At 42.2% G+C, this 23,063-nt stretch overlaps 1 protein-coding gene across 7 annotated transcripts in view; it reads left to right on the top strand.

Moving 5' to 3' along the window:
* PPEF1 (protein phosphatase with EF-hand domain 1) overlaps positions 1-23,063 on the top strand; it is a 153,575-nt gene that overhangs the window by 38,157 nt on the left and 92,355 nt on the right. For all 7 annotated transcript variants that reach the window (XM_055106115.2, XM_055106112.2, XM_055106111.2 and 4 more), the window contains 2 exons: positions 16,728-16,855; positions 20,304-20,364. In XM_055106115.2, coding sequence (XP_054962090.1) covers positions 16,728-16,855; positions 20,304-20,364 — 189 coding nt within the window. The remainder of the gene's footprint in view (positions 1-16,727; positions 16,856-20,303; positions 20,365-23,063) is intronic.

The following is a 23,063-nucleotide window of genomic DNA, read 5'->3' on the forward strand; positions in this document are numbered from 1 at the left end:
CTCCATTGCTCCTTATGGAGCAGGGCAAACCCATATGGAGTGCATCCAGAAGAGCCATTTAAAATTCTTTTTCTTCTTTTATCTCTTTTTGGATATGCCAATCAAGGTTTATTATGAGTTCATAATAATAAATCTGCTGAAAGCTGATGCAGTGATGTTTACTTATATTTATTCATAGACAAACATTGTGTGCATAAAATTTTCTCTCATTCAGAAATTTGGAAAAAATATAGAAAAGCAGTTGAAAATAATGAATACTCCCTCATCATTCCACTACCCAGAGATAATGACAACATTCTGATAATTTCCTTCAATGTATTTTTTGTATATTATAGATTTCTGATCATCCTAAATGTTAGTTTTTTGTAGCCTCACTTTCAGCACTAAAATGTTATGTAAACATTTCTCAAGTTGTTATAAATGCTTTGCAAACATCATTTTAGTCATTGCTAAGTATTTTATTTGGTGAATAGGCCATAATATGCTTAATTATTCTTCAAATATTGGACCTTTTAATACTAATATAAATAACACTTTGAAGAATTTCTTTGTGCAAAGCCTTTTCCTTATTTTGGATTATTTCTATATTCAGGTGATTAGATATGAAATTATCGTGTCAAGGGCTATAAATATTTTGAAAGCTCTTGATAGAAAATGATAGATATTATTTCCTGATTACTAATCATATTCCAAAGAGTGTTCAACATAATCTACATATGTTTTATTTAATCCTTGTAATAAACCTGAATAAAGGGTTATTATTCCTGTTTGTATAGTGGAAGCAGCTCATGCTCAGTGTGGTACTTGGTAAGTTTTTTTTTCGTTTTTTTTTTTTTTTGAGATGGAGTCTCACTCTGTCGCCTGGGCTGGAGCGCAGTGGCGTGATCTCGGCTCACTGCACCCTCCACCTCCCGGGTTCAAGTGATTCTCCTGCCTCAGCCTCCTGAGTAGCTGGGATTACAGGCGCCCACCACTATGCCCAGCTAATTTTTTGTATTTTTAGTAGAGGCGGGGCTTCACCATGTTGGCCAGGCTGGTCTTGAACTCCTGACCTTATGATTCGCCCGCCTCGGCCTCCCAAAGTGCTGGGATTATAGGCGTGAGCCACCGTGCCCAGCCTACTTGGTAAGTTTATGCAGCTTACAGCTGGCAGAGTTGGGATTTGAATTCAAGGAGTTTTGACGACAAAGTATTTTTTGCTGTCACCCATTACACCATTTTATGCCACCTCTGAATGTTGCTGCTTCAGAAGCTAGCTTTAATTAAATTTACTTATATACAGTACCTTGTATTTGCATAGTGCTTTTCAAGTTGGCCAGGCCCTGTAACATACGTTTGATCCTCACAGCCTTTTGAAGGGTTGTTCTCAGTTTGCAGAAAAGGAAATGAGGCTTTGAAAGGCAAAGTGATTGCCTCAAGGGAACACAGCAAGTCACAGAGCCAAGGCTCGTGCTTGATTCCTGTTTCCACTGGTCTGACTAGTGTTAAGGGTTTTTTGTCCTGCTAGGTCGTTCCACCTGACCACAGTACTCTGCCTCTGGAGTATCATGGCAGTTTGAGAAAGCGTAACCTACATATAAAATCGAGGCTATTCCCTTTCTTGTGCTCTACCCAGCTTCCATGTAGAGAAGTAGCATCGGGCCAGGCACGGTGACTCACGCCTGTAATCCCAACACTTTGAGAGGCGGGTGAATCACTTGAGCCCAGGAGTTTGAGGTTGCAGTGAGCTATGATTATGCCACTGCACTCCAGCCAGGACCACCACTGAGTGAGACCCTGACTCTTAAAAAAAGAAAAAGACCAGGCACAGTGGCTCACACCTGTAATCCCAGCACTTTGAGAGGCTGAGGTGGGTGGATCACTTGAGGTCAGGAGTTCAAGACCAGCCTGGTCAACATGGTGAGACACTGTCTCTACTAAAAATACAAAAATTAGCTGGGCATGATGGCACATGCCTGTAATCCCAGTTACTTGGGAGGCTGAGGCAGGAGAATTGCCTGAACCTGGGAGGCAGACAGGTTGCAGTGAGCCAAGATCATGCCACTGCACTCCAGCCTGGGCAACAGAGTGAGACTCCATCTCAAAAAAAAAAGTAACATCAATTTTATATTGTCATTGTTATTTTATTTCTTTTGTGATATGTAGCAGGTAAGAGAGGACTAATAATAGCTATCATTTATTGAGTGCCTGCTACTCTCATTATTTCTTACCAAAACTCTTAAAGCTTTGATTAGTCTCCCTCGTTTTATAAATGAGGAAAGTGAGACTTAACTGCCCCAAGTTACACACTCATGGGTGGCAGAGCCTGAATTGGAACCATATCTGGCTACCCTGACTTGGAGAATTGGAATTTATCCACATAACAGAAATTAAACATTGCAATTTCATTCTCCTGAATTTCACTTGACACTTAAAATTTTATGTTAATGGTATTTCAATTAATAATCTATTGCCTTTTTGTTCCCATGGAGCACTTTGGAAACACTGATATATTTTATTTCTTCCCTTGAGACCACTTAGAAATGTATTTATTCAATTTCTGTAAGTGCTAAGAGGCCGACAAAGACAATCCGTGCTTTTTTGGCTTTGTGGTTTGATGCGTAAGCTGTGACAAATAGAAGTTTCTCTAAAGGAAATTGTTCCTTTCAAAAGTACTCATTCTTTATTTTATATGAAAAAAACTTAAAAATACTAAATAGCAAACTAAATATTTCTTTAATTCTTGGTAAAACATCCAGTTAATTTAGCTGTTTAAAAATCGAACAATCGCCAGGCGCGGTGGCTCACACCTGTAATCCCAGCACTTTGGGAGGCCGAGGTGGGTGAATCACGAGGTCAGGAGGTTGAGACCATCCTGGCTAACACGGTGCAACCCCATCTCTACTAAAAATACAAAAAATTAGCAGGGCATGGTGGCGGGCGCCTGTAGTCCCAGCTCCTCGGGAGGCTGAGGAAGGTGAATGGCGTGAACCCAGGAGGCGGAGCTTGCAGTGAGCCAAGATCACACCACTGCACTACAGCCTGGGCGAGAGAGCGAGACACCATCTCAAAAAAAAAAAAAAAAAAATCGAACAATCAAGCCATTCACAGCTGCTTGAGAGCCCCCCTCCCGGCTCTCCATCCCCATCTCCTTACTCCCAATTTGAAGTCCTTTACTGTGATGTATATTTCAGTTTGAGACCTTCATGGAAAAATAACAAATGAAAATCTTTCATCTTTGGTGTTCCCTAAAGAATTTTCTCCAAGTTTAGAGGGCCTCTTGCCATTCTTCTTGCTATTGTTTGTCAGAGGGTTCTAGGTTATCATAGCCATCAAGCAGTCTTTACTGCCACCGTAGGGTATATTGAAAATCCCTGTGAACTCGGACCGTCCTCATTTTCCTCCTCAATGAACTGCAGACAGAGAAGATGCTCTTTCAAGTCCATTGTCCCTCTAAGACTATCCGTATGCTCTGTAGCTGTGGGAGGGGTAGGTAGGGGAGGGCATTGATTTTCCTTCTGCCTCTCCTGCTCATTCCGCTAGCTATTGCTCATCAGCATCTTGACATGCTCAGTGACTTTCCTCTTTTTTTCCTTTTTCCTTTTTTTTTTTGGTTTGTATATATATATATTTTTTTTTCTCAAGCCATTTTGTTTTACTTTTGTTTTCCTCCCCAAATATTTTTGAAAATTGCAAACCTACAGAGAAGATGAAAGAATAGTACGTAAACATCCATTTGAAATAATTTGAAAATAAGCTGTAGACATTATGGAATTAACCTCTACGTACTTCAGCATGCATCTACTAAAAGAGGGATATTCTCTTATATAACTACAATACTAGATCACCCTGAAGAAATTTAACATTGATAGCGTAACATTATCTAACATGTAGTCCATATTCAGAATTTCCCAGTTGTCCAAAATTGCCCTTTGTAACTGTTCTTTCCTTCCCTTTAAAATAAGCCTTCTCTGGCCCTCTCGTCCCCTCCAGTTCCTCTCGTCTCTCTCCTCCCCTTCAAGCTCGCTCCTTAGGGGTGCATTTGTACCGCTGTCTCCTACCTCCTCATCGATCCCAGCCCAGGGAAGATGATCTGACAGGTTCTTGAATGACCTCGAAGTCCAATGGAGCATTTTCAGTGCTGATTTTGCTCACTTCCTGGCAGTCTTTGGCACTCCTGCCCACTCCCTTCTTACTACTCATTGCCCTTGGCTTCAGGGGCAACACATTCTCCTGGTTTTTCTTTTAGGTCTCTGCATGAACTATTTATGTGGACTCTACTTTCTCCTGGCTTTTAAATGTTGGGGCTCCTCTGGGTTCCCCCTTGGCTCTCTGGTCTTGTCACTCTAACACTCTCCTTGGATGCTTTTTCTACTCCATGGCTTTGACATCAGTGTGTCAAGACTCCAAATCTTTATTTTCAGCCCACATTTTATGCTCTAATCCCTGTTTTATTGGGAATCATTTTAAATAAGTACTTTTCTTTGTAAAAGGAGACCATTTTCTTCATCTGAAATCATGATTCCTCTCACTACCAATTCTTAGGTAATAGTCACCGTTTGATATGATAATGTGTTGGCCTGGAGGTTTGTATAGGATTGGTACTACAAACACATTTAATGCCTGTATGAAACAGACAAAACAAAACAAACCCATCCCAACAACCTTTTTATTCTTTACACCAATTAAATACATCTTCATCTTTTTATTTGCTGTGTGATTAATTTACCTTTGCTTTAAAATTTTCAAGTATTTTGAGACTCTGATAGGGGCTATTTAGATATCCATTTTAGAATCATGAACCTTTAGAAGGCAGAAAGGCCAGGTGTAGTAGCCATGTCTGTAATCCCAGCACTTTGGGAGGCTGAGGCGGGAGGATCACTTGAGGCTAGGAGTTTGAAACCAGCCTGGGCAACATAGCAATACCCCATCTCTACCAAAGGAAAAAAAAAATAGCTGGACATGGTGGCTCGCACTGGTAGTCCCAGCTACATAGGAGGCTGAGGCAGAGGATCACTTGAGCCCAGGAGGATCACTTGAGCCCAGGAGGTGGAGGCTGCAGTGAACCATGATCGTACCACTGCACTCCAGCCCGGGCAACAGAGCAAGACATTGTCTCAAAAAAGAAAAAACAAAAACACACACACAACACAACACAAAACCCAAAGAGAGCAGAACCACCTCTTTGTTTAAATGATTTTTATTGGCTTCCAGCTTTACTAGGAAATTCACAAAGAAGCCAGCTTTCCAGTTGGGTCATGTTAATTGTTAGGAAATCTTGTTGCAGAGAGACCTATTGCAACTAAGTGCAAGAAAGGACAATCCCTCAGCCCCAATTGCCAGTTATTTCTCATATTCAGAACGCTTTTCTTATATGATTATGGCTTTATATTTCATTAGCTTTTAGCAGCTGCAAAAGAAAAAAATTTAATGCGGATCGTATTTGACCTTGGATGAACGAACGTGGCAATATAACACAGATTAGTAATTAATAACGAGGGAGACATAAAACAGAATTTGCAGTCAAGATATTATTTCCTGAGTGAAGATTAAAGGTTATTATTGAATTATTGAATAGAACACATTTCCTATGAGAGACTATTTTAATAATTTAAAATGATAGGAATTCTTTTATATAGCAAAATTTCTTTTACATACTTAAGAATACAATAGTTTTTAAAAATTAATGTATTCATAATAATTCTTTTGGAAAATTGGCAAAACATAATATGGTAGGAAGGTTAACAGTTACTTGTAAACTATTCTCTTGGTCTGAGTGTTTTATTGAGTTGGCCTATTATTTTGGTATGGTATAAATGAAGCATCACATTTTCCTGAACTAGTGATATAGCCAAGGATTACAACTCATCTTTTTTTTTTTTTTCTTTTTTGACACAGGGTCTCACTCTGTCACCCAGGCTGGAGTGCAGTGGCGCCATCAAGGCTCACTGCAGCCTCAACCTCCTGGGCTCAAGTGATCCTCCCACCTCAACCTCCCAAGTAGCTGGGACTACAGGTGTGTGCCACCATGCCCAGTTAATTGTTATAGTTTTTGTAGAGATGGGGTTTCATCACATTGCCCAGGCTGGTCATGAACTCCTAGGCTCAAGAGATCTGCCCGCCTCGGCCTCCCAAAGTACTAGGATTACAGTCATGAGCCACTGCACCCAGTCCAAGGATGACAACTCTTAAGGAACCTTTCATGAGATGGCTTTATGTCATCTTCATGTTGTTCCATTGCCCTGTTGAATCAAATAGGGCTTTAAATGGGCCATTTAAAAATCCTAATCCTAATAAATGTAGAAGAAATGAGTTCAAAAATCACTGTTTTGCAACCACCATAGAAATAATTGATTTAAGCAAAAATCATCAATGGATATTTTGGAGAACAGAATGTATACACAGTCTCAAAGCGTGTTCCTGCAAACTGTTTATTAATTGTAAAGAGGCAAACACTTCTACAGTAGAGAAGTTCACATGGACACCACCTTACCCAAGTGATCCAAGTTCGCTCAGTGATAATGAGACAGATGAGCACCACATGCCTTCTGATGTCCTAATGCACTGAGAAAGACATACCACTTATCCTGCCAAAATACACAACCTGAATCTCATCACGAGGAAAAGAGCAGACGGATCCAGATTGAGGGATGTTTTACAATCAACTGGCCTGTACTGTTTGAAAATTTCAGTGTCATTGAAGAGAAAGGCAGAGGAGTTGTTCCAGATTAAAGGAGACTGAAGAAATGACGATGGTATATGGAGAGAGAGAGAGAGAGAGACTAGTTATTAACAATTATACTATCTTTACTTTTTCATACATTTGAAAATATTTCAGCCGGGCGCAGTGGCTCATGCCTGTGATCCCAGCACTTTGGGAAGCTGAGGCGGGCAGATCACCTGAGGGCAGGAGTTCAAGACCAGCCTGGCCAACGTGATGAAACCCCGTCTCTACTAAAAATACAAAAATTAGCTGGGCATGGTGGCATGTGCCTGTAATCTCAGCTACTCGGGAGGCTGAAACAGGAGAATTGCTTGAACCTGGGAGGCGGAGGTTGCAGTGAGCCAAGATCGCGCCACTGCACTCCATCCTGGGTGACAGAGTGAGACTCCGTCTCAAAAAAAAAAACAAAAATTTCTTTCAAAAGAAAAAACCCTAATCCTGTACATCCTGAGATAAGTTTACCAAGTTTGTAGTGGTGGCAACCTAGGCTTATGTCCTTTGGTAGTACCATTTTTTAGCCCTTTCTTGTTTTTGCCATCTACCAACTTCATTCATTGAAGACTCTCCACCCACTCTGAGCCTTATACTGGGTATCTTCACTGTACATGTGAATAAGCCCCAAATGCTTTGGTGTCTGAGTTCCTTGATCTCCTGAGCCCCAGAAACTCCCTCATCTCCTCAACTTCAGCTGCTCACTCCCATTTACTGGCCCCCATGGTCACCTGGAAAAGCCCCACCTCTGGAATCTTCATGATTATCATCCTATTCTCTGATTACTTGGTCTTCTTTGAAACCTCTGAGCCTTAGATACTTCACATGTGTCTCTATCTCCCAGCCTCCAGTTTTATATAGATTTGGGGAATACAGGTGCATTTTTATTACATGGATATACTGCGTGGTGGTGAAGTCTGAGCCAGCCCTCTCTTGTCTTCCCTTTCTTCCCCATCCATCTTCCCTCCATCTTTTGTTTGCTGTCACTTGAACCAGTTAACAGATCATACACCTTAGTCATATTTTAGGCAATTAAAAAAATTAATATGTGAAATGTTTAGTGTTCCCAAACCAATTGCTAGCAAACTTTGGCTACAATTCCTTGATGGAAAAGCCAGAGATATTAGTAACTTGTATTTTTCTATAGGGATGATTCCGATTGATTGATTTATTTTCAAATAGCCTTTAGAATTTGTCTCCTTTGTCCAGAAGTTTCTGGTTTGAGTGTTCAGTTTTGCACATCATATCGTGCCCTTGGATGGTTATTTTTAGCTTTTCTATGTACAGTGATAGGTAGGCTGCAGCAATGGCACTAAAAACAAGTAGATGGATGAGTTAGAGTATTTGGTAACTGGAAAGAATCTTAGAGATCACACAATCCAAAGTTCTCATTGTTTACATGAGAAACTGAGGACCTCGGAGTTTCGTTGATTTGCCTGAGGTTACTTAGCTGGCAACTGGGTAAGTCAGGGCCCAAATGGAAGTATCCCAATGACAAAGTCAGAACTTATTTTTATTACCCCATGTGGATGGGGTTGGTGGGTAGGAGAGTAAGTACGTAGAATGTTGTAGAAATGACCTGTTATTCTCGCTCTTGTCTCACTGGAAGGCCAGAGGTTCCTGAGAATGACACAATTATGATCTCTTTTGTCCCTTAGGGAAAGTGATAGTTGTGTTTCAAATGCCTGACATTGTTTGGAGACTGGACTTCACACTTTACTCTCTTCTTTCAGAAAAGTGTCTCCCAGGGACAAGGCCTCTGTGTTGTGGCCTTGCTCTGCAGGGCTGCCAGAGTTTGTGGCTGAGCGAGCCTCATAAGGTGTCTGCCTTGCTTGCTGCCCAACAAGCAGGATTTGTGTCTGTCTGATGTTCACTGGGCATGTGCTTTGAGCTGTTTTTCCAGTGAAGTTAGAAGTCTCACTGGGACAGCCGCACATTCTGGCAGATGGCAGATATAGAATATCTGTAAACAAAAATAACAGTAATGAAGACTGTGGTCCTAGGCCAGAGTTCAGCCATACCCTCTTCTCATCATACTTTGAACAGCTGAGGTTATAGATGCTTCTCCTCTTCGCTTAAAGCCTTTTGCTATTAGAGGATTCATTTTCTTTCCAGTTCATTCGAATTCATTTTAATCAGCTGTGTCGCACTTGTGCCTGGGTCTCTTCTTGCCTGGATGCCAGGCCCCTTAAAGGTACATTAAATATTCGCTAATCCTGCTGCTTCCTCAGGAGGCCTCTGCCAGAAGAATTTCAAAAGCAGAGAGCCTTTAAATACCTTATCATTCTGAATATGAAATGTCTTGTTTGAAGAACTATCTGTCAAATAAACTCCTATTTAAAAACCAAAACCAAACCAAACATAAAGACTCTACCAGCCAGCACAAAGAGAAATGTAAGACACAAAGTCTTAACTAAACAGTCATTTCATTTGTTCAACAAATATTTATTCCTGCTATGTTCCAGGGACTATTCCAGGCTCAGGAAATACAGCAGCTAACTCAACAGATCAAAATCCCAGCTCTTATAGAGATTACATTCTAGTGGAAAGACACAGACAATGACAAAGAAGTAAATATCACATGGTGATAAGTGCTATGGAGAAAAAACAAGGAAGGAGATAGGCGATGAGGGGAGGGGAGACCATGTAAGAAGGGGTGGTCAGGAAAGGCCTCCCGCAAACGTGATGTCTGAGCAAAAGCTGCAGGCTCTAACTGCATGCACCTCAGTTGGCCGGGCTCTTCTTGCTCTAGGCTGTTGTGTTCGGAGATGGTAGCCTGTTTGTCCACAGTAATTTGTGAATTTTTTTTTTTTTTGAGACGGAGTCTCGCTCTGTCGCCCAGGCTAGAGTGCAGTGGTGTGATCTCGGCTCACGGCAACCTCCGTCTCCCAGGTTCAAGCAATTGTCCTGCCTCAGCCTCCCAAGTAGCTGGGATTACAGGTGCCCACCACCATGCCCGGCTAATTTTTGTATTTTTAGTAGAGACGAGGTTTTGCCTTGTTGGCCAGGCTGGTCTCAAACTCCTGATCTCAGGTAATCCACCTGCTTCGGCCTCCCAAAGTGCTGGGGTTACAGGCGTGAGCCACCATGTGCAGTCATAATTTGTGAAATTTCTAATGAAATATTATGTATAATTAGGAAGTCTTTGGGACTTAACTGGAATTTGTTAGCCTGGAGAGAGACAATTTTTAAAAAAGTATCTCCCATTTATCGAGTGCTTCCTATATGACAGGCAATATGCTAAGCATTTTATATGAATCAATTAATATATTACTAATACCTATGTCAACAGATTACTAATACATTATTATGTATTATTACAACACCCCTAGAAGGTGTTCATTCATTCATTCAATCATTCATTCAACAAATATATAATACATTTCCAGGCCTTGCCCCAGGTGCTGCGGATGCAGCAATGAAAAAAATGAAGTTCCTAGCTAATAGGGGAAAATGGACAATAAACCCATACACATATAACTGTAGACAATGTCAGATGCTCAAGAGTGCTACAGAGAACAGTAGAACAGGTAAAGAAATAGGGAATGTGAGGGGGGGAAGGTGTGGGAGGAGATGCTATTCTATATACCATCTGATTTTTTTTTTTTTTTTGAGACAGAGTCTTGCTCTGTTGCCCAGGCTGGAGTGCAGTGGCATGATCTTGGCTCACTGCAACCTCTGCCTCCCGGGTTCAAGTGATTCTCATACCTTGTGCCTCAGCCTCCCAAGTAGCTGGGATTACAGGCATGCACCACCACGCCTGGCTAATTTTTTGTATTTTTAGTAGAGACAGGGTTTCGCCATGTTGCCCAGGCTGGTCTCAAACTCCTGAGCTCAGGCAATCCACCTGCCTTGGCCTCCCAAAGTGCTAGGATTAAAGACTTGAGCCACTGAGCCTGGCCCCGTCTCATTTTTTATGGCTGATTCCAAATGCCATGTATATAGCAAAATGAGGATGAGCCCAGGTTCTGAAATTACAGATAACTGGATTTGACTCTGCATTGTCCCTCTGACAAGTGACATGACCCCAGACATGTTGTTTCTGAGCCCCAGTTTCCTCATCTGTAAAATAGGGATAGTCACACTTGAGAGGATTGTTGGGGGGAGGATGAAATCAAATCAAGTTGAAGTAGATGATCCACATAAAGCACCAGGCACAATGCCTGGCACAAAGCAATCACTCTGAATTCATTATTTGTCTTGCTCACTAACCCCGTACATGACTATTTAATTTCTTGCAAGATACCATGACAGTGATTGCCACCAGAGAAAAGAATCTATTAAAACAAAACAAAAAACCAGCTTGGCAATAGAGAAACCACCTACTGGGCACAGAAAATTGGCCAGGTAACTTATTGAATCTATGCTGTTGCTTCTGTCTAGAAACAAAAATAGAAGACCCTTGCTACACATGCTCCTCAATAGCATGCATTTATTCATTCATTCATTCATTCATTTATTCTGCATGGAATCAATGTGACCGGGAAGAGAAGCCCTGTTATCAGATGAAGCAGCAGGACCAGAAGTAGATCTAAGCTGTCCAATAAGTTTAGAACTGGATGACGCAGATCTTCAACTCTCTGGGCAGGGTGGGGGGTTATGGGGGCCAGCAACCCCTCGGGTAGGGTCTATCATGCCCGCATTCTACCCTTTGCTATTTTGGAGGTTTCTTCTCCAGGGGAGGGTCCTCAGCTGGCTAGTGCTGTCCTGTGGTGGATGGGGCTTAGGAATTAGGTGAGGTTTTGGAGGTCTGATATTGGTATGCCCAACCTTGCTGGGCTCCTTCCCTCTCCTGGAGAGGTTTCTTTGGGAAATGTATGCCCAAGGGACAACAGCAGGATGTGGATCAAAGTCCGCTTTATTAGCTGCTGCACAAGTACCCCAAATCTCAACGTAGAGCTCTAATGACGGCATGAGTTGGAGCCTGCAGGAAGTTGGAGGCTTGAGGTCTTAGCAGGACCTATTTTTCCCACCCCTCTGAGACGAGCTCATCGGGCAGAGTCTAGTCAGGAGGCAGAAACCACAGAGTGATTTGAACAGAGAGAATTGAATGTAAAAAACTATAGTAACTGCAGGGAAGTTACCACCCTAGAGCTGAGAGAACAAAGGGAAAAGAGTGGAATTATTCCGGTTGAGAAACTTGCAAGGAGGGTCCCACAGAACTGAAGCCCAGACCTCTGAGAAGTGGTGCACTCAGCTGGTGCTGGTATCTCCAGGGCTGCCACGAGACTGGCTTTGCAAGTGCTGGATGAACTGCAAACTGGATCCAACGACTGTTACCTGGGGTGAAGAGCAGTTGCTAGGTTACACTGTCAGGAACAGGAAGCAGACAGGAAGGAGTGTGTCCCTAGTCCCTCCTCCAGCCTTGCAGTCTGCCTTTCCTACCCCTATTGGCAGAGCCTCACAGGGGGCAACTGACAAAGCTGAAATGGGGTCTGCAAAGTCCCAGCCTCAGCACCACTGTGCTGACTAGGGAAGGGTGGGGTTAGAGTTGAGACCTGATAGCTTAATAAGTGGCATGTGTGCTCAGGTACAGGAGTATGAGCATAGGCAGAGATGGCTGCTTCCCAAGCTGGGGTGGGGTGGGGCAGTTCCGTTTCCTGACTTTGGAGTAGAAGAGGAAGTAGAAGACAGAGGGCACCATAGGTGTTTATAAATCTCCTATGCCACAGTTTACACCCCTCCCAGTGGAACCCAGTGAACGTATTGTGTGCTATATACAAAACAGCAGCTCCTCCCTTGGAGAGTGGGGTGGGGATGGAAGCCAGGCAGAGATGGGAGGGGGCCTAGCTTGCCTCTTTCTCCGCATCAGGGAGGAGAAGTGGCAGTAGATGTCAGGTGTCCAGCTAGTGCCAGCCACTTAGTAGTCATTCAAGAAATGGTGAATGGCCAGGCGCAGTGGCTCACACCTGTAATCCCAGCATTTTGGGAGGCTGAGGCGGGTGGATCATGAGGTCAGGAGTTCAAGACCAGCCTGGCCAATATGGTGAAACCTTGTCTCTACAAAAAATACAAAAATTAGCTGGGCGTGGTGGTGGGCGCCTGTAGTCCCAGCTACTGGGGAGGCTGAGGCAGAGAATTGCTTGAATCCAGGAGGCGGAGGTTGCAGTGAGCCGAGATCGTGGTTCTGCACTCCAGCCTGGGCTACAGACGAGACTCTGACTCAAATAAATAAATAAATAAATAAATAAATGGCGGCCATTATTATTCAAAGGAAGGAAAGGTACACATAGGTTAGGGAATGAAGTAATAACTGACTGGAGTGGAAAGAGCCAGAGGACCTGAGTTCATACTAAATAAGTGACTTGGAGCAAGAGACTCGCCTTTCTGAACTCAAAATTTCCTTATGTGTAACATGGAGATGATGATGCTTGTGGGGACCAAATGTCTTGTAATAGACCCTTAAATATGATAGTTATTTTGTTCTATTATTAGAGAAATAATAATAAGCTCAGTTATTTCTTTTTTTTTTTAATCGAAATGGAGCCTTGCTCTGTCTCCCAGGCTGGAGTGCAGTGGCGGCGATCTTGGCTCACTGCAACCTCTGTCTCCTAGGTTCAAGTGATCCTCCCACCTCAGCCTCCCAAGTAGCTGGGATTACAAGCGTGCACCACCGTGCCCAGCTCATTTTTGTATTTTTAGTAAAGGTGGGGTTTCACCATGTTAGCCAGTCTGGTCTTAAACTCCTGACCTCAAGTGTTCTGCCCACCTCGGCCTCCCAAAGTGTTGGGATTACAGGCGTGAGCCATCACACTTGGCCAAGCTTGTTTATTTGTTATTGATGTTGCTAATACCAAATAGAAGAGACTTCAGTGATCATTTATTCCACAACGTCATTGTGCAGATGAAGAAGCAGAGGCACAGAAAAGATCAATAGCTCTATGGAGGTTAAGAGCTTGGGCTATGGAGTCAGTCAGACCAGGGTTCGAATCCTCACTGTCTATTTCCACTTACCAGCTAAGTGAGCTTTAGTGAGTTCCTCAGTCTCTGTCAGCTTCACAGTGTTGTGAGGACTGCAGGACTAATCAATGCATGGTCCTTTGTAAGTGCCTAGGAAGTGGCACTGGAAAGGCACCATTGTGCTTGTGAGTATGAGAACCCCTGAGGCCAGAGGGTGATTCATCATGATAGCGACTGTCCCACAGAACAGGCCTTTCAGGTGACCCTAGAGCCTCCATCATGGTATTGTGAGAACACTTCAGATTTCAGCCATGCCACTGCCAATTATTTGCTTTGCAAGATTGAAGATGTGTATAGGGAAAATCTTTCTCCCCTAACCATTTTTTTTCTCCACTCTCACACCACAGCAATCATCAACACAGAAGACTTCTGTGACCAAATGTGTGGGGACTTTTCTCCACACACCAAGCAGCGGATACCAGCTGGGTGTCCTCTAATTCAGATTCTGACATTATCTACCCAGAGATAGTGTCAGATCCCACAGGTTGAGGGCTCAGTCCCCAAGACTGCCTACCAACCCCACCCCAACACCAGTTGCAAGTTCAGACTTCCAGAACTTCTGACCGACCAGCTTCAAGTTGGGGGTTCCCATGACCCCCTCTTTGGGTTCCATTATTTTACTAGAGCAGCTCACAAAACTCAGGGAAACACTTCCTTACATTTACTGGTTTTTTATAAAGGGTATTACAAAGGAAACAGATAAAGAGATGCATAGGGCGAGGCAGGGGGGGAAGGGGCAGGCCACCCTCCCAGAACCTCCACTGTTCAGCTATCCGGAAGCTCACTGAACCCGGTTCTCTTGGGTTTTTATGAAGGCTTCAAGACAACAGCATTTCTTCCCCTAGGGCATAGAGCCTTAAGCCCATAATCAGAAAGTCAGGGGAAGATTAGAGCCTTGGGGCAGGTGAAAGGAGGACAGGAGGTCAGAGGCTGCCCCTGAGGCCTAACATACCCGACATCATAACAAAAGACTGTATCAGGGCCATGGATGAAAACCTCTCTCTCTCTCTGTCTCTGTCTCTCTCTCTCTCAATCTCTCTCTCTCTCTCTCTCTCTCTCTCTCTCTCTCTCTCTCTCTCTCTCTATATATATATATATATATATATCTTGTATTAGTTTATTTTCACACTGCTGATAAAGACATAACTGAGACTGGGTAATTTATAAAGAAAAAGAGGTTTAATGGACTTATGGTTCCACATGGCTGGGGAGGCCTCACAATCATGGTGGAAGGGAAAAGGTACATCTTACATGGTGGCAGACAAGAAAGAATGAGCGCCAAGTGAAAGGGGAAACCCCTTATAAAACTATCAGATCTCATGAGACTTATTCACTACCACCAGAACAGTATGGGGGAAACCACCCCCATGATCAATTACCTCCCACCAGGTCCCTCCCACAACACGTGGGAATTATGGGGGCTACAATTCAAGATGAGATTTGGGTGGGGACACAGCCAAATCATTTGTATATTATAACACCACAACATGTCACTCTATTTCTTCTTCCTGTGGTTTTTCCCTATAAAGCTCATGATAAGTGATGTTGGGTCTATTTCCTGGGGTTTTCTGGAACCTGAATAATGGAAAGAGTCCCTGGAACCCAAGAGCCTTGGGGAAGCTAATAAATTAACCTTGCCAGATGACCAGGTCCTGGGATATTCTGTGTACTGCAGCAGTACTAAACCAGAGGATGCTGAGACTGGGGGCTGGACCCCTGCTTTTAGAACTCACATCGTTCCTGTTATAGTCAACTCTTATTTTTTATGCACCAACTGGGAAAAATGATAGCATGAATAAAAGGAGCCAGCTGGTGTTGATTGCTCTTCACTCTAAAACTCGAGGAGGCATAAGAGACTGTATTTTAAATCTCATTATCTCTTACCTGATTTCTTTCTTCAATATGATGAAACTACAAGATGGCTCAAAGGCTACCTTCCCCAGAAGAGAGACAGTCTGCCTAGATAGTCCACAAACAAGACAATACTTCCAGTTGCCATTTACTTAGCATGTGCTTTTTACCAGGCATTGGGCTAAACTCTTCCCCTTGTAACATCTCATTTCATCCTCATAGAAACTCTGTGAGGGAGGGGGTGTGTTTCTTTATCCACCTGCATTTTATCAATTGAATCTCAGGTGCAGAAGGTGGTGTGAATCATACGTTTCCATCAGCTCATTGAACATTATCATCATTGGTCTGTGCAAGGCCCCTTCTTATGTTAATTAGTTTATTCCCTTCTCTTCATGTACCCCACGCTCATTCACTCCCCTATAAATAACCGGTCCATTATGTGTTGTGTGCATCTTTCCCTTTGTATATGTTCTTATGAAATGTGGTTTTGTATCTATATAGTTTTATTGATTAAAGTAGTATTTCATTCTGTCTCTGACTTTTTAATAACCATTCCAATGGAAGTACTATGTTTTTAAGACCTACTGGTTAGGTTGCTATGGGTTTATTTAATCTATTGCTTCCGGTTGTGTTGTGCTACTCCATGGTGTGCACCCACCAAAGATACAGATTCTCTTTCCTAGTGATAGGCAGCCAGGCCTATTTGTATCAAACTTCCTATTGCCACAAAGAAGCAATTGCATCCCCATATGTCTCCCTGATGGACTGTGTGAGAATTGCTTTGGGGTACGTAGTGAAGAATGGAATTGCTACTTCATAGGGTATACATAAATTCATAGATTTACTATGCTTAAGCCATGCCAAAGGTAGGTGCTGTTATTATTCCCATTTTACAGATGAGGAAACTGAGGTTTTGAGAGTTTTAATAACTTACCCAAAGTAACATAGACGGTAATTAGCAGAGCTAGGATTCAAGTTCAGGCAGTCTTACTCCAAAACTTCTGTTCCTAATGGCTGTGCCATCATTATTCTCTGAGTGTTTGAGACATGAGGACATTTTATAAAAAACATAAAAGTCAATCTCATTGTTTGGTGTTTTAATATTCTTAGAACCTAGGAATCCAGGTGTACAGTTTTTTTTTTTTCCACTGAAGCACCTACTTCTCCTAACAGGTGCATAGTAACTGTTTTTCTTTGACTTTCATATTCTGTGGGTCTGCAGCACTGAGAGCTGCGTTGATCATCCAGAACTGGTACCGAGGTTACAAAGCTCGACTGAAGGCCAGACAACACTATGCCCTCACCATCTTCCAGTCCATCGAATATGCTGATGAACAAGGCCAAATGCAGGTCTGTTTTGCAAGCTTTTCTCTTCTTTTGATAAAATGATTCTCTTTACCCCTTGTTATTGAAAGAATGAAAGTTTGGGTCCATTTTAAGCTGAGGAAGCTTGGTGAAAGGCTTTAATAGAGCATGTCATGACATTGTCTTGGAACTAGTTATTGAGAGAGAGTGTGCTTTGGGAAAAGGATGGTGTTTTTCCGTTTTGAAGTTCACATTTTTAAGAGGGCTGCCCAACATCTGGTTAACTAATAAAAATAGTCTTATTCTATTTTGGGGCAGATGCCTTAATAGGAAATAAAGTTGTCATTTTATAAAAGAAAAAAATACTTCAAGGAGTTAAAAAATGGCAGAATTTCCTAGCAACAAACCTCTGCAAGCTCTAGAAGAAAATATACATGGGTGAGGAAGGCCTTTTTTTTTTTTTTTCTTCGAGACAGAATTTCACTCTTGTCACCCAGGCTGGAGTGCAATGGCACGGTCTCGGCTCGCTGCAACCTCCGCCTCCCGGGTTCAAGCGATTCTCCTGCCTCAGCCTCCCGAGTAGCTAGGATTATAGGCACCCACCACCACACCCAGCTAATTTTTAAATTTTTAGTAGAGACAGGGTTTCACCATGTTGGCCAGGCTGGTCTCGAACTCCGGACCTCAGGTAATCCATCTGCCTTGGCCTCCCAAAGTTCTGGAATTACAGGCGTGAGCCACCGCACCTGGCCAAAGAAAGCCTTTTTAAAGAATACATAAATCTAGTTTTAATGCTCATTAATTTTAAAAAACTACTTTTAACAATAAACAGATCTTAGAAAGATCTCCAATATAGTTGCTAATGAAAAAATCAACTTGTAAAACAATATGTAGAGTTTATCTCATTTATGTGAAAGAACATGAAACATACAGCAGAAGTCTGGAAAAAGATACACAGGAAATTGTTTACAGTAGTTAGTTCTGAGGACAGGAATGGTATTGGTGGGTGTGGGTTGGGATGTTAAGAGGGACTTCTCATTTTTATTTAATATTATTTGTAGTTTTTAGCAATCATATATCTGTGTATCACATTATAATATTTAAAGATAATTAAGAACATTCCAAAAAGAACTAAGTTGCTAGATTTATTTTTGGCAGCTAGAAAAATGATATACTGTGATTCAGTCAGATGCTCCCTTTGTCTAGATTAGGAACCTCAGCATAGGCTGTCTTTCTAAGCACTGTAGAATATAGTGATAAATATACAGGTAGAGTGAATCCCAAATTGGTATGCTTTAGACACATTCCAGCACCAGTACATTATTTTTTATTGATTCTTTATTGAGATGTGATTCACATGCCATACAATTCACCCATTTAAAGTGTGCAATTCAATGGTTTTTAGTATATGTACAGGGTTGTGCAAACATCCCCACAATCAATTTTAGGACATTTTCATTTCCCGCTTCCTAAACTCCGTACCCATTAGCAGTCATTTCCCCATTTCCTTCCCCCAGTCCCTGGCAACCACTAATCTATTTTCTATCTCTATGGATTTACCTATTCTGGCCATTTCATATAAATGGAATCATATAATATGTGGTCTTTGATGTCTGGCTTCTTTTTTATTTTATTTTATTTTATTTTTTTGAGACAGAGTCTCGCTCTGTCGCTGGGCTGGAGAGTGCAGTGGTGCGATTTCGGATCACTGCAACCTCCGCCTCCCAGGTTCAACCAATTCTCCTGCCTCAGCCTCCTGAGTAGCTGGGACTACAGGCACGTGCCACCACGCCCAGCTAATTTTTGCATTTTCGGTCTCCCAAAGTGCTGGGATTACAGGCGTGAGCCACTGTGCCCGGCCCAGCTTCTTTTACTTAGCATAATGCTTTCAAGGTTCACCCATGTTGTAGCACGTATCAGGACTTCATTCCTTTTTAGTTAATATTACTCATTCCGAAGAATATTCCATTGTATGGATGGACCACATTTTGGTCATCTATTCCTCAGGTGATGGATCATTTGGGTTGTTCCACTTTTTGGCTATTATGAATAATGCTGCTGTGAACATTTGTATGCAAGTTTTTGTGTGAACATATGTTTTCAGTTCTCTTGGGTATAGACCTGTGAGTGGAATGTCATGTAGTAACTTTGTGCTTAACTTTTTGAGGAGCTGCTAAACTGTGTTCCAAAGCAGCTCCATGGTTTTACCTTCCCACCAGCAGTGGATGAGGGCTCCAATTTCTTCACATCTTTGCCAATACTTGTTATTATCTCTTTTTGATTATAGCTATCGTAGTGGGTGTGAAGTGATGTCTGATTGTGGTTTCTATTGACTGTTAACGGACAAACCCATCATCAACAGCTTTAAAATCGTACATTTTGATAACTGTATGGAAAGTCTTCCTTCTCTCAATTCCCAACTCCCAGATCTACTCCCAGATTGATAAAGTGTTTACTTTTCATGAGAGGCAGGGCTTGAAAAAGAAATTATTTGTGCTGTACAAATGCAGGTCTTTGCAGATACCTGGTGGCCATAGAGCCAGTACCCTGATTGTGGCTGGAAAGCTGGTGAAGTTCCACCTTTCCCTTCCTTTCTTTCCAAAATATATTTGATATTTAAGAATATTCCTTAACTCTTAATTTCACCACCAAAAAGAAAAGAGATCATGACCGGGTGCAGTGGCTCACACCTGTAATCCTAGCACTTTGGGAGGCCGAGGCAGGTGGATCACCTGAGGTCGGGAGTTCGAGACCTGCCTGGCCAACATGTTGAAACCCTGTCTCTACTAAAAATACAAAAACATTAGCTGGACATGGTGGCGAGTGCCTGTAATCCCAGCTACTCGGGACACTGAGGCAGGAGAATCGCTTGATCCGGGGAGGCGGAGGTTGCAGTGAGCCAAAATCGTGCCATTGCACTCCAGTCTGGGTGACAAGAGTGAAACTCCATCTTAAAAAAAAGAGAAGAAGAGATCATAATGAACAAAATTCGGTAGCTGTCTTAGGTTGGATTTCCTAGAAGCAGAGGCTGAGACAGGGATTCTGGTACAAGTGACTTATTGAGGGTGTGTTTTCAGGGAAAGCCTGTAAGGGAGTGAGGAATGCAAGACAGGACGGGAGAAGCTAGGCCAAGATGTACTTTTTGAAGTCTGACCTCAGCCTGATCCCATCTGGAGCTGTCAAGTGTGAAATGCACTACAGTTTGTCCCTGGCAGAGGCAAGGGAGGTGGGGGACTGGGCTGTTACACCCTTGCTTCAGCCAGTCGTTGTCTCTGGGCAGCCCCACAGGAGGGGCGTTCATGTGTCATCCTGTGTTGCTCTGGATGCAGGCAGTCCTCTGGAGGCAGGCATAGAAGTGACCCTTAGCACCTGCAGCAGCCGGGATAGAAATGCCCCACAAGAGTAAGGGCACTCGGGTGGAACACCAACAGCATTTGCCACAGTAGCTGTTTGGGGTTCACTAATTGATTAATGTTTTTTTTATTTTGTCCAGTTATCCACCTTCTTTTCCTTCATGTTGGAAAACTACACACATATACATAAGGAAGAGCTAGGTAAGTAAAAAGCTTAGTCTTTTCAAATGTGTCATTAAATATTGAATTGTCTTCATCAAGAGCGGTAAATTCTGAAGATGGGAGAACACTATGAAATTAAAAAGATGCCTACCTCTTTTGTTTATGTGACACCCAACAACTGGCAACATCAGTTCAAGTGGCCTTTTTCCCTCTCTGGATGGTGTCAACTAAATCAATCATTTAATTTTTTCACTTTTCCAAAAGCTGAATTAGAATTCATTCAATATTCATTTGTTGAATGCCTTTTCTGAACAACAATCTATCGGTACACAACAGTAGCTGATTAGTAAAGGGAACCTTATTTATTATTATTATTATTATTATTATACTTTAAGTTCTAGGGTACATGTGATCAACGTGCAGGTTTGTTACTTATGTATACATGTGCCATGTTGGTGTGCTGCACCCATTAACTCATCATTTACATTAGGTGTACTCCTAATGCTATCCCTCCCCCCTCCCCCAACCCCATAACAGGCCCCAGTGTGTGATGTTCCCCACCCTGTGTCCAAGTGTTCTCATTGTTCAATTCCCACCTATGAGTGAGAACATGCAGTGTTTGGTTTTCTGTCCTTGCGATAGTTTGCTCAGAATGATGGTTTCCAGCTTCATCCATGTCCCTACAAAGGGCATGAACTCATCCTTTTTAATGACTGCATAGTATTCCATGGTGTATATGTGCCACATTTTCCTAATCCAGTCTATCATTGATGGACATTTGGGTTGGTTCCAAGTCTTTGCTATTGTGAATAGTGCCGCAATAAACATACGTGTGCATGTCTCTTTATAGCAGTATGATTTATAATCCTTTGGGTATATACCCAGTAATGGGATGGCTGGGTCAAATGGTATTTCTGGTTCTAGATCCTTGAGGAATCGCCACACTGTCTTCCACAATGGTTGAACTAGTTTACGGTCCCACCAACAGTGTAAAACTGTTCCTATTTCTCCACATCCTCTCCAGCACCTGTTGTTTCCCAACTTTTAATGATCGCCATTCTAACTGGTGTGAGATGGTATCTCATTGTGGTTTTGATTTGCATTTCTCTGATGGCCAGTGACGATGAGCATTTTTTCATGTGTCTGTTGGCTGCATAAATGTCTTCTTTTGAGAAGTATCTGTTCATATCCTTCACCCACTTTTTGATGAGGTTGTTTGATTTTTTCTTGTAAATTTGTTTAAGTTCTTTGTAGATTCTGGGTATTAGCCCTTTGTCAGATGGGTAGATTGTAAAAATTTTCTCCCATTCTGTAGGTTGCCTGTTCACTCTCATGATAGTTTTTTTGCTGTGCAGAAGCTCTTTAGTTTAATTAGATCCCATTTGTCAATTTTGGCTTTTGTTGCCATTGCTTTTGGTGTTTTAGTCATGAAGTCCTTGCCCATGCCTGTGTCCTGAATGGTATTGCCTAGGTTTTCTTCTAGGGTTTTTATGGTTTTAGGTCTAACATTTAAGTCTTTAATCCATCTTGAATTAATTTTTGTATAAGGTGTAAGGAAGGGATCCAGTTTCAGCTTTCTACATATGGCTAGCCAGTTTTCCCAGCACCATTTATTAAATAGGGAACCCTTTCCCCATTTCTTGTTTTTGTCAGGTTTGTCAAATACCAGATGGTTGTAGATGTGTGGTATTATTTCTGAGGACTCTGTTCTGTTCCATTGGTCTATGTCTCTGTTTTGGTACCAGTACCATGCTGTTTTGGTTACTGTAGCCTTGTAGTATAGTTTGAAGTCACGTAGCGTGATGCCTCCAGCTTTGTTCTTTTGGCTTAGGTTTGTCTTGGCAATGTGGGCTCTTTTTTGGTTCCATAGGAACTTTAAAGTAGTTTTTTCCAATTCTGTGAAGAAAGTCATTGGTAGCTTGATGGGGATGGCATTGAATCTATAAATTACCTTGGGCAGTATGGCCGTTTTCACGATATTGATTCTTCCTATTCATGAACGTGGAATGTCCTTCCATTTGTTTGTGTCCTCTTTTATTTCCTTGAGCAGTGGTTTGTAGTTCTCCTTGAAGAGGTCCTTCACATCCCTTGTAAGCTGAATTCCTATGTATTTTATTCTCTTTGAAGCAATTGTGAATAGGAGTTCACTCATGATTTGGCTCTCTGTTTGTCTGTTATTGGTGTATGGGAATACTTGTGATTTTTGCACATTGATTTTGTATCCTGAGATTTTGCTGAAGTTGCTTATCAGTTTAAGGAGAGTTTGGGCTGAGACAATGGGGTTTTCTAAATATACAATCATGTCGTCTGCAAACAGGGACAATTTGACTTCCTCTTTTCCTAATTGAATACCCTTTCTTTCTTTCTCCTGCCTGATTGCCCTGGCCAGAACTTCCAACACTATGTTGAATAGGAGTGGTGAGAGAGGGCATCCCTGTCTTGTGCCAGTTTTCAAAGGGAATGCTCCCAGTTTTTGTCCATTCAGTATGGTACTGGCTGTGGGTTTGTCATAAATAGCTCTCATTATTTTGAGATATGTCCCATCAATACCTAGTTTATTAAGAGTTTTTAGCATGAAGGGCTGTTGGATTTTGTCAAAGGCCTTTTCTGCATCTATTGAGATAATCATGTGGTTTTTGTCTTTGGTTCTGTCTATATGCTGGATTACATTTATTGATTTGCATATATTGAACCAGCCTTGTATCCCAGGGATAAAGCTGACTTGATTGTAGTGGATA

The sequence above is a fragment of the Pan paniscus genome, chromosome X, assembly GCF_029289425.2.
Source record: "Pan paniscus chromosome X, NHGRI_mPanPan1-v2.0_pri, whole genome shotgun sequence".
NCBI lineage: Eukaryota > Metazoa > Chordata > Mammalia > Primates > Hominidae > Pan > Pan paniscus.